Source organism: Taeniopygia guttata, chromosome 2 (assembly GCF_048771995.1).
Source record: "Taeniopygia guttata chromosome 2, bTaeGut7.mat, whole genome shotgun sequence".
Lineage (NCBI taxonomy): Eukaryota > Metazoa > Chordata > Aves > Passeriformes > Estrildidae > Taeniopygia > Taeniopygia guttata.
The window spans coordinates 19807973-19820925 of record NC_133026.1 but is presented as its reverse complement, the minus strand read 5'-3'; the positions used below and the strand labels follow the sequence as shown (position 1 = coordinate 19820925).

Genomic DNA, 12953 nt, shown 5'->3' with positions numbered 1-12953 from the left:
TTTCTACTTTTTTATTTTTTTGAGGAGGAGGAGGTTATTTTTTTCAAATTAGTAGTAATTAATATTTGGAGATGAAAATTTAGGGAAGGGGGAAGTCTGCCTTGGATTTTGTAAAGATCAGATTTGTTTCAAGTAGTGATTTGTTTTCTGTATTCTGTTTGTTTGATTGTTTGTTTGTTCCAGTTAGCATTACTTCTTGCTGATGAACTTTTGCAGTTATTTTTTAACCATTCTCTATTCAGTTGGTCACTGTAGAAATTAGGCCACTGCACCTGCAAAGTATGGTGTTATTTGATAGAGTGTATATAATGAAATTAGCAAATAGTAGCTGGGATAGAAAACATACAATGTACAGATGTATGTTTCAGTGTGTTTGTATTATAAAGAGAGTTAAAATAGTTTAAGATGACTGTGTCCAGAGTTAAACTGGTTCCTAGAACTGATGATAATTTTATTTTTGCCATCTGGTATAAATTCCTAAATTTATCTTAAAATTACTGATTGAAAATTATTTTAAGGTTTTTTTTTTTTCCTTTTTTAAATAAAGGGAAATATTAATAGCCAACAACAATGATGTTATCTCTTCACCTGGATTTTTTATTTATGATGCATTCTGTATAAACTTACATGAACTGAAAGACAAGGAGAGATTTTGGGGGTTCTAAAGATTTATGAATTTCTATTCTTGAAGAAATGCTAATATCTTAAACACTTGTTTTTAAAATACTGTTCTGAGCAAGACTGTTTCTTAAATTCATGTTAGGCATCACTCAACTAACAGAGAGCTGCACATCTGATTTGTGAAGGCTTTAAAACTCCTCAAAACAGAAAGGGAAAAAGTACTTTTTATAAGAGCACAAAATCAGAAAGAAATCTAGGGTTTTGTGGTAACAAGTCAGCTCAGAGAACCCTGAATCTGTTAAAGATGTAAAGGCAGCTTTCTCAAAGCATCAACGAAGCCAACCACTCTCAAATGCGATGCTCACAGGATCACTGATTCCTTCCTGACTAGGGAGGGAGCTCGTTAGAAATGATGCTGAAAAGGGCGGCAAAGAAAAATGTATCCATACATTTGGACACCACTAGGGGTTAAGCAGCATCAAACAAATGATTGAAGTATTTGCTAAATCAAAAATATAGAAAAGATGACAAATTTTGGTAGGTTAAATGTAAAAACATAGTGAGGATGACAAAAAAGAAACACTAGCTAAATTCATCAGCACATGACGAGCAGACAGCCCTGGCAGAGTGCATAGGCTTACATGATGATTAGAGTATATACACAGCATGTGAGAACAAAAAAAAGAAGGAATAGGAGAAAAGCAAAACAAAAAGTCTTAGGAGAGAATGCAGATTAGATTGTTGAGTTGACTGTGAGAGAAAGAACAAAAGTACCCAATCAAGAGACTTTTTCCCTGAATAATCTGTCTGAAATGGAATTGCCAGTCAAAGAAGTTATGGGACAAGACACTTAGATAATTGAAGTGTTATCAAACATTAAGATCCAAGTGCATTTCATCCAGGCTCTAACAGCTTTCTGTATTCTTGTATTTTCCCTAACTGTTAAATAGTTGGTTGATATTTAGTTGAAGTTTTCAGAATCCTTTCACTAGTTTAGTGAATCCTTTCTTCTCTGTTTGTCTGTTTTACAAGTTACAGATGCAAGAAGTCTGGGCCCAGACTTAACAGTTTTATCTTGTTTATTTGCCTCATTTGGTGTAACCATCTGTGTCCAAGGTCTGTCATATACTTTGTGGCTGTTCTCTTGGGAATATGTGATGGTTTCTTCAATTGAGTATAAAGCAAATCACAAATAGCTGTCCATATTCCTTTTTCATTATATTCTCTCTGGGGAGTTTCAGTAATTTCTCTCATGCTTGGATCCTTGAATATTTGCACATATATTTTGTCTTCATTTTATTCTATCAAAACTTTCTGTCAAAAAATTCCTTCCTTACGTTCTTTAGTCACATTTGATTTGCATCATTTTATCATAGGCATTTTTGACCTACATACCCCATATGTAGAGAAAACATATATTTCATTGGATTTCTTAAACATTATTTGTTCTTCCATATTTGTAGATTTTTTTAAGCTAACTGTGGACTTTTACCTGTCAATAATTTACAAAACCTTCTCTTTTTAGAAGCTATAGCTATCAATATTACTAACACACTTCATTAGTAATTTTTCATTATTTCTAAAAAATATGTATAACTAGTGTAACATAGTTTCTAAAGAGGAAAACAAACAAAATCAAACACAAAAAAAGAAAAAACCTCCCATGTTTTCCATAAATAAATACTAATATAATTTTATTCTTCAGTGGACTTCATATGATTCTGATATGTGCATATTCTACATACCATACTATGACCATAGCATACTGAAAGCTGTGATAAGGGTTATAAAATAATGTCAGAATTCTGACAGTCATGACTGAATATTTTCTTTATTTATTCTATGTATATGATTAATAAAATATTTCTTAAAGTCTTTAATTCCCTTAATGTTTTCCATTTAAAGCCTGTTATATTTGCAGGAATAAAAAAAATATAATTTTGTGATTTAATGAAAATTTTTATAAAATAATGGAGAGAAAAACCTGATGAAAAGGAATTCTTTACTGTGGGAGTGGTGAGTCAGTGGAACAGGTTGCCCAGAAAAGCTGTGACTAGCCCAGCCCTGGAAGTGTTCCAGGCCAAGTTGGATGCCTGGTCTAGGGAGAGGTGTCCCTGCCTATGGCAAGGGGGCTGGAACTAAAAGATCTTTAAGGTCCCTTCCAATCCACACCATTCCATGATTCTGTGCTAATTTATATTCATTACACCCTTCCACTCCTTTTTTTCCCTTTATTTGTAATATATGCATTTTCTAAAATATCACTGCTCTTTTAATTGAAGAATTGAAGAATGCAGCTGAATATGTTTTTCAGATCTTTTTCACTTCAGTAGTTTGTATTGCAGGGATTACCAATATCATAGCATCTCACTAATGCCTAATATTATTTATTCCAATTATGAACAGAGGAAAAATTTGTTACCATTAACATACTTGTTGGCATTTAGGAAAAAATGGATTTAATTTCTGTCTCCAACAAGAAAGAAGATCCTGCAGAAGGTTTGTTGTAGCTTTGTGTTCCCAGTGTTCTTGCTGCATACCAGGACGACTGTGAGGTTTGTTTTCAGCGCCTCCTCACCTGCTCTGAGTGCTTTGGCTGAAGCACCCCAAGAGAGAAGGATCTGTTTCACTGAGAACAGTGCACATAGCGATGGCTTGGCTGTTCCTCTGTGGCTGCTCTTTTACTCAGCTGTTACCTCAAGCAAATACCTCAAGTCTGGTATGAAGCCACTCTGCCTCTCTACACCCCTTTCCTAGGCTTCTAGAATATCGATGACATATTAGAAATAGAAACATTTTATTTACTTTTCATACTGCAAAGCTTTTTTAGTAATGTTGTATATAGAAATGAAATGTCTCTCTCTTTATTCCAGCTGCTGTGTGTGACTTTGAAAGAGAGAGCTGTGGTTGGATTGAAGCTGTAAATACAGATGAGTTTGACTGGGTAAGAAGCTCCAGCAACGCTCTTCCACCTGCATTTCAGAAGCAAGCTCCTCCACGGGATCACACCTATAACAAACCTGAAGGTAAGACAAGCCAGGCCTAGAAACAGAGAAGTGGAATAGATAAATCTTCTTCTTAACCAGATTTTAAGCAGAGACTGTGAATGCTGTAAAAACCTTTATAAACCCTTTATTTCTCTAGCCTGAAAAGTTGTTTTTGGTTTTATTTTAACAGGTCATTTTATGTTCATTCTGAAGAGCAGCAACAGCATTTCACAAATAGCTCGGCTACGAAGCCCTAAGTTCAGGCAAACAGGATCAAATTGCACACTGTCCTTTTGGTATGAAATACTTTATATTTTAAATTCCTGGATTATTTCATATTGCTTCTCTTGGACTGAAATTGAGGTTATAGTTTGAAATAGATACATCTTTCTCTGAAGTATTTATTTCATTTTATTTTATTCTGTCACCATAGTCTTCATTGTAAATAATACAGATAAAGATGAAACACTTGCAGAAAAGCAGTGAAACATGACATGATGTTGTCAGGCTCTGAGCAAAATTATAGTAAAGGATTGTGCCTGTATAATACATGGGCAAATACCACTGTCCTTTTGCTAACAATTCTTTGGTTAAGTAAATTTGAAAATGAGAATTTTTTTAAAGAAAAGGAAAGCATTGAAAAATCTAATAGGTCCTTGAGTCACCTTGAGTATCCAAAATTAGATGTCATTATTATTAAGTAGAAGTTCCAGTGTCAGAATTGGTTCTTTACTTCCACTTAATTTTTCATATACACCAAATAAAACCAAACCAAACCAAAACAACAACACCCCACAACTAAAATCAACAATCAAACTCAAACAAATATTTTCAGTAATTGTCTTGTCTCAGTCTTTGTGCAAACTTGTCAAAGATAGGAAGAAAAAAATATAGCTTTGATAATTTGTTTACTAGGGCAAACTGGTGTTACTCTTTAAATAAAGGTTTGGCCTGACCTTGATTAAGAGCAGTTTGTCTCAGTGATATCAAATACATCTGCCATAGGAAGTGGAACTGTCTTTTTATCCAAGATTCATGACTTGAAGTTGGATATTACAACTTGGTTGTAAATGTGCTTCTGCTCCCAGTTTTGTTGTACAGTTTCCAACCTAAGCATTTGTCAGTTTTAAATGCTGAAGGCTTAGAAGGAAACATGTTAACAAAAACTAACATACATAGAAAGCATATTTATGCATTCATTAGGTGTTCTGGTTTTCCTTCTTGAAATTGAATTAAATTTATAAAAATATATTTTGCATCTGAGCAGGCAGTGTTTGTTGCTGAATATAAAAGAAAATATGTCTGTTCAGTTCTGGGCTTCAGTTTAATAAAGTATGCTTCTTCTCTCAAAATCTTCAGTTCCTGAGATGAGGCCTAGACTGGTATAGCAGCCTGTCCTACCATCATTCAGAAAATGGATTGACTTTACAGGCCCTGTGGTCTTCCTATGTATCAGAGATACAACAGAAAAGATAGGGGTCATTGTAACTGATGTGGTCCATTTTCATCATTTGTCCACTTAACATTCTTGTTTTTATCATTTTAGGTATTACAATTACGGAGAGTCAGTTGGGGCAGCAGAGCTGCAATTGCTTGTGGATGGGCTGGGACAGCCTACTGTCCTTTGGAGGACGTATTACAACGAGGGAAATCAGTGGCTGAAGGCAGTCATTCAGCTTGGACGCCTTCCACATCCTTTCCAATTTTCACTGGAAAAAATCAGTCTGGGTGTTTATGAAGGCGTCTCAGCAATTGATGATATTAGATTTGAAAACTGTGCTCTCCCACCTCCAGCATTAATTTGTGAAGGTCCAAATCGCTTCTGGTGCAGAGACACAAAAGCTTGTATTGACAGTTTATTGGTCTGTGATCTCGTGGATGACTGTGGGGATGGATCGGATGAAGACAACTGTGGTGAGTATTCTCCACCACACAAAAATTGACTTACCAATTCACCCCTGAACTAAAAGAGCACAAAATTACTACAGCCGGTAATGATTCCACTCAGTATAGTTAGACATAGAACAGAATGATAACTTTAAACTTAAATGCATATGGTGAGTTAAACTGAGGGTAAATGGAATTCTATTTCCTTTATCCAAAGCAACTCTATTTCTTTATCTTGTGTAAAACACAAACATTTGTCACAAATTTATTTTAAAAGGGAAGATGTAAAGTCAAGGTGCTATCTTTGATTTTACTGACAGAAGTACAGAAATACTGATGGACTGAGAGGAGTGTATGTCCTACTTCTTCTTAGGACCTATATTCTTCCTATCAAAAAAAGTTTAAAATATCTATACTAAAGATAGGAGGTATGCTGAACATATTTGTCCCCTTCAGAGGAAGCACTTGAACATACTGAGGAAAGCTATGAGTTTTTCCCATTTTTGACATTCACCTTGAGTGCTGAAGGGTGCCGTTGATAGTTTTTCCCCTGAAGCATGCATTCATCAATTTTAAGAACTCAAGAACATTAATATGAAATAAAATTAACTAGCATTTACTTTATCACTTCCTGAGGTAACTGAATTATGCAAATCACAATCAGTTTGAGAATGGGGGGCACCTTACATGCTCGAGGTGATATCAGTCTGCAGCAATAATGGCTGAATATCAACTTAGAACTGCTGTAAATTTAAAAGAAAGTGAAGGCTTTACAGCTTATCTTAGTTTTCTTATTTGTGGAATGCCTAGCTTATTTATAACCTATTTTGAGGTCTATGATAAGGTTTGAGTTGCAGTTTTAACCACCATTAAATGCAACAGCTTAATTTAAAAAAAAATGCTATAATGTCAGTTACTGCTTATTAAAAGCAGATACAAAGTTGGAATGCAAGTTCACCACCTATGACACATTTTATTTATATTAGAAGTAGGTTATACAGTTTTGTCTTGGTGTCAAATAAAAAAATGCAGTTGTATTATAAATACTTTGATTTAGCCCTGAGAAAATTATCGTGTTAATATTATTTAGGATAATAAAGATCTAAACCCCAATGTGTTTTTAGGACTACATCTGCCAAGCAAAAATACATTAGATCATTTATCACAAATACCTATAAGACAGTATGGTGTGGTTTATTTCATTCAATTAACCTCAATTTTAACTCCTTTGATCTGTTCACTTTCAGTGAAAGAACTTCACAGTCATTAATTTCAGTAATACATAAAATTAATGACATGGGTACTTTTACTCACATTTCTGTTTATTCAATAAATTAAGTACAATTTGACAGATATATATTGGAAATATATATTTGTAAGGATAAAAAATATGTAAAAGCACCATCCCCTTTTGATACTGCTTTTTTATTTTTGACATTCTGTTCTCTTTACATTTCAGACCCTGACCTACAGTGTAACTTTGAAAATGGGCTGTGTAATTGGGAGCAGGATGTACAGGATGACTTTGACTGGATCAGAATACGGGGTCCAACCCCCACAGTCAATACAGGCCCGTTAAAGGATCACACGACAGGCACAGCCAGAGGACACTACCTTTACCTGGAGTCCTCTGAGCCACGCCTATTCCAAGATAAAGCAGTTTTGCTTAGTCCTCTCTTCAACCCTTCTGGCTATGGAACCTGTGTTTTCCGCTTCCATTATCACATGTTTGGAAAAGAAGTTTATAAGCTGTCAGTCTTCCAAAGAACTATGAGTAATGCTAAGGGATGGCTGTTGTGGTACAAGTTTGGAAATCAAGAAAACAGATGGATCAGACAGACACTCTTCATCAGCAGTTCTAAGCCATTTCAGGTATGATCCTTCTAAGTTTTGAAGTGTTTATTTGCTGCATCATAAAACACTGAGTGTATATAAATGACTGCACAATCTCAAAGCTATTTGTAACTGTCTGATCAATTTTGCTTCGAAGTATGTTTGTAGGGTTTTTTGAGGAAATATGTACAATATTTTTGGTTTTGTGGTTACATTAACTTTTCCCTCTAAACCACTTAATTTTAATATTTTGAATATGTGTTATTTAAAATGGATACTGGTTTTATTTTTCAAGGATTTGGTGAAAAAAATATTATCCAAATCTACTACAAAATAATTTGATTCATTAATTCTGTTCAAAAGAATATCCTCTGCTTTGCCTTATTTTTAAAGAGTTACAAATTAATTATATAATGCCAGAAAATATATCAATGCCAAATATTTGGCTGCCAGGTTAGACTAAGAGTCAAAAATTTCATGAAGAAAGAGATGATTAAAGTAAGTTACAGTTATAAGCCTTGACTTATATTCTTCTCTTTTAAATATTGTATATATTATTTATCTTTGATTACATGTGGTCTGTTTATTCCAGTTGGGATATACTGCAGGGTTATTAGAGGTAACACTGGTTTTCTTGATTGTCAACTGGTCCTAAAATTACCACCCTCCTCTCCCCACCACCACATTATAAAAAGAAACATCTTCAACCTTCATTTGAAATCTGATAGAGTGCAATATTTTCTTTAGATTGTTCATTATTATTTCCAAAACCACTATTTTTAAGTAGGGAGAAATCTATTTTGGAGGAAAGTAGATTGGAGGAAAAGGCATTCATATTACTCTGGATGCAAAGAGGCACATGGAATGAGAGTGCTCATTTTCTGTCAAGACCTTTTGTAAAAATATGAAGGAATATAAACATGATGCTATCAAAGCTCCCTTTTCTTCCATTCCCTGCCCTTCCTTGCCCTCACTGTCCCTTCCCCCATTTATTGGTTTATCTAAAATTGCTCTAAACCTCTGTATCCTGTATTTGACCTCCTGAGAGTTAGGAAGGTCTATTCAGTAACTGAAATGTTTTTCATGTATTAGTGTTGTAGGGTTTTCTGTTGTACTTGCACAGTTCTGTGCAGGGAATTTCAAAGATCTTATTTTTATCTATTTTTGTTTCTTATAGTCATTTTTGTGGAGTGTGAGGTGAAAGTTTGATTGTTTAGAAGAAAGAGATCAAGATCTGATGTTCATTATTGTGTATTGTGTATCTTATAATGGAGTTTGCTGTGTCACAACCTACAACACTTTAAAACTCAGAAGTTTTGAAGAGAGCAAGTTGTGTTCTGTTTCTTCTAAGCTGCCAAGTGCTGATCTCTTTCCAATCTTTTTTCCTCTTTCCGAACTTTCTTTTAAGTGTATAGTGTTTAAATACTCTATATTTCAAGTATTTCTACTGAGATTTATACTACAACAGTCTCTCAGTTGGTTTTAGGCTGTCCCTAGGCTGTGTAACTGTATTAAAGTTGTAGCTTCTATATTTACTAACTGTGTTCGCCACACCCCATAAACTTAGAGTTTCACTGCTTCACACCACATGCTTAAAGTCTTGTAGGTCACCTCAATGCTTCAAATGAAGTGTTTAGATTCACCTGAGAATGGATTTTTTAAAATGGAAGTCTGAAAACAAGATAGAACTTTAAAACAATTTTCTGGTCAAAATACAAGTCTTGGCTTCACAATCTTCTCTGTCTCTAACCAGAGCATCTTGTCAGCTATTACAGGATTTTCAGAGATTCCTAGTGAATAGAAAATGTTAGACTCTAGGACCAAAGATAGTCCAAATGTTTGTCAACCAGACTTCCATTTTGCTTTTTATCTTCTAAATGTGTGAGATAATTATACATCTGAGATGTGTCCTCTTCCTCTTTCCTCCCTATGTAAGTAGGTCATTTGTTGACCCCAGTTGGAGAAATAATCACTATAAATAATAAATCCCTCAATTTAACATTTTCAGTTTATTTGCTAAGCATGAGAAGCCAGCTTTGGGAGTATATAAATAATTGTGCCTATACAACAACTCCTTCAAAAAGGAGGAATTGTCAGCCAGAAATTCAAAGCACCAAAAAAAAGCATTTGAGAACCTCTTGAAAGTCAGATTCTCTTTTGAAAGTTTTGAACTCTATAGGTATGAAACTCTAGGCCCTTTAATTGAATGCTCTGGCAGAAACCCAAAGGCAACAGCAGATTTCCTTGGTTCACACCCACTCCCAATAAACCTCAGAATCTTAATTTTGTTGAGAAACCTTTGTTTTGGTTGCCATTAATCCATGCTGATATTTGTTGCTTTTCCATCAGAAGTTTCCCACCTGAGTGTTAAATGTGACATCATTGAGAACTGTGGGAATAGCTGGAGGAGGAAAAGGTAAATTCAGAGCTAAACTATTTAAACTAAAGGAACGCAGTTTTCTGAGACAAAATTAAGAACCTCTGTCAAATACTACTACTGACAAGTGTTGAAAATATTCCCAAATACACATGCTTTTAAAAATTTTGCAGCTTTATTGATCTAGAATTTTGCTTCCTCTGCAAGGAATATTATCTACAACTAATGATACAATTTTCTTAATTGGAAAAATTCAAGTTAAAAATAAATTTCTTGTAAACTATTCCTTTTAATTCTATGGGATACTTGTTTCAACATGAAAAAAACCACTGTCGAGTGTCCTTGTGTCTTTACTTGTTCTGAATTTATTTTCATCCTGAGAAGTTTACTTACATGTCTTTTCGTTAGATAAACACTTGAAAAGGTAGTAAAATAAGATTCTGTCCATGGTAACCTACTCATATTGATGATGAATAGTGTTTGCTTTTATCTTCTTCAGAATAACCATATCTGAAATAGTTTCTGCTCAGAAGAAGATGCAAAGACTCTATTTTAACATTTTTGAAAAATTTTACTCTCTTAGCTTGCTCTATTTATTCATATTTCTGATGATATAGAAAGGAAGTGATGATATGTGAAAAAGGGCAAAATTCCATATTTCAATCCTTTTGAGCACTGTAGTCTCCTTTTTGTCATGATAGAAATCACATACCTATTGAGTCTGTCTTAAGAGACCTAATGCAACTTTACGATATTGCAAAACATATTATTAAAAAAAGGATCAATATCTTTAACCCAGTACAGTTATTCCCTTTTTGCCCATGCAGTTTACACATTTATCTCTGTAAACAAAGATGGTTATAGATCTTTGATACTGCAAAATTTAAGTAGTACATTAGCGAGTCTATAATCATTTTGTGATGATTTCATGAAGGTCAGTTTTGCATTTTCTTAATTGGCTCTTATGAAATTTAAAAATGCAAATACAATGTTTAACTCCATGGTTAGCTATTAACGCTATATTTGGTTTTGTTACTAAACATTTTAGTATTCTGAGTATCATATATAAAACCTTACTTGTTCCTTCAAATATAAAAGTTTCTCCATTTAAGTGTGAAAAATAAGGACTAAAATCAGAAGAAAAGAAATAATGCAAAATAACATTGCAATTAAGTAGATGTAAAGTGCATTTGACAATTTTCTTATTTTACAAGTGGTTAAGAAAAGTAAACAAAAAATCCACTATAATAATTTTTATCTTTTTATCAATTAAGTATTAACTTAGAAAGTAATAGAATATTGATTGAAAATTAGAATGATACATTTGCTATGAATATAGAATAGCCCTATGTTCCGTGAACACAAATATAAAACAACATTATTTCTCCAATGATTATTTTTTTCTGTTGTGCTATTTTTTTTTAATATACAGATACTTGTATTATGATTTCTGTTATGACTTTGGCATATCAGTTTCATATCAAATACATATGTGGTGAGCATACATCTTTTACACCCAGGCTCTTGTCATTCATATTGTCAAGATAAATAGGAAGTCCTAAAAGGCGTACATAAGGTACTAAGCTGGTTAGGTTACAATAACATCGGCTGTTCTGCTTTTTCACCCTCTACTCTTCCTTTTCACTCCTCAGTGAGATGAGATAGCAGTTGTTCTTTGGGGATTCTGATTATCTGCTCTGTAATAAGTGAAACAGCATCACAAAAATCACTCTTCTGTTATTTCTGCAATTCTTGCTGTTTCTTGCAATTACTTTTCTGAGGAAAGAAAGGATTGATCAACACCCTCACCTCACCAGCCATTTCTGTAATGAAAGACTCAGAATTCTAGAGGTAAATGGAAATTTTAGTGTAATTACATTTTTAAAACCATTTTTATAGTGGTTTGGGGTTCTGCTTCAAACAAGAGTCCACTGTGGCAATTTTTGAGGTTTCAGAATGTAATGTTTTTCTTTCATGCATTTCTAGTGGTAATAATAGCACTTCATACATGAATAGTACAGGGGGACTTATGGTAAACTAAATACCCTTCTTACCTATTTAAGACAAGATAATGACTCACTAGTCTTCTTTGTTAGTTATAATATCCTTTAAGTAAGAACAATAACAATTTCATTTCCTACATAACAAGCATCAGAACTATGGAAATTACAAATTTAAATCTTGTATCCCATTTCACAGCCCCTCAGAGAGAATAACTTAATAGTGTTTGTAACATCAATAGTTTTGTAGACTTGTGTGAATTTTTCAGTCTTCTCTAGTAAATTGATAAGCATCAGACTGGTATATTCCAGAACATGTATCTGATGAAAATTAACCAAACTTCTTTACCTGCAACTTCTCTGGAAAAGTGTGCATTACTTTTTGTTGTCCCAGGGAAAAGTATTATTTCCTAGTGTGGAAAGCACAGGAAGAAAGAAAACAAATCAAAGTAATTGTGTATTTACCCTTATTTTTGGAACATTAAACTGGGAAGAAAATGGAAATGTTTGACCCTTTCTCGAACACTTGGGTAAACTGTGTTCCTTTCAGAAAGAAAGTTGCTTGAGATTTAGCAGAGAAACATCGAATCAACAGTGCTAAAAAAGCTTTATAGAGAAAGATCATTAGTGATTTTTCTATTAGGGAATAGAGACAAGAGAGGTATTCTATAAAATCATTATGTAAAACAATCCAAGCAAAAGGAAATAGTAATTTAGGATGGTCTGTTGTACAGCTCATTGGTGATGGATCTTTTGTGTACAAGAAACTACAAATGGAATCAATAAGTAACTTGGAAAATTACCAGAATCTGTTAAGGGCTAGAAGGACAATAATGAGGCTATGACCTCCCACCTGCCATACACCAAGAGTCTGGGTGGAACCATTGCGTGCCAGGATGTGGCATTGCTGTGGGTGATGCAATCCATGGGGAGGCACATTGAGCTGTGGATGGCCAACCTTGCCACCGCGCATCTGCGCTCGTGCTGCGAGGCACTGCTGCACAGAGCTTTTGGTGCGTTGGGAGGCTCACTCTTTTTGATATTCTAGCTGTGATTTCAGATTTTCTGCAGTCACTTTCGCCTTCATTGAACCAGGTTTATTATTGTCAAGTGTTGTTAGCCTCCTGCCTCGATTTGATTGTCTGCCTGCTTCCTTCTTCAGGGTCTCATTTCAGCATGTTTTGACATACCAGTAGATTTTGTTAATGTTTAGTTGGGCAAATACATATTTTTCATTAAAATCTGGTG

The 12953-nt window shown here is 34.2% G+C and overlaps 1 protein-coding gene across 1 annotated transcript in view; it reads left to right on the top strand.

Moving 5' to 3' along the window:
• MALRD1 (MAM and LDL receptor class A domain containing 1) overlaps positions 1–12953 on the top strand; it is a 237617-nt gene that overhangs the window by 57616 nt on the left and 167048 nt on the right. Inside the window, exons 15-18 of the mRNA XM_072925466.1 lie at positions 3495–3647; positions 3799–3904; positions 5155–5522; positions 6955–7367. Coding sequence (XP_072781567.1) covers positions 3495–3647; positions 3799–3904; positions 5155–5522; positions 6955–7367 — 1040 coding nt within the window. The remainder of the gene's footprint in view (positions 1–3494; positions 3648–3798; positions 3905–5154; positions 5523–6954; positions 7368–12953) is intronic.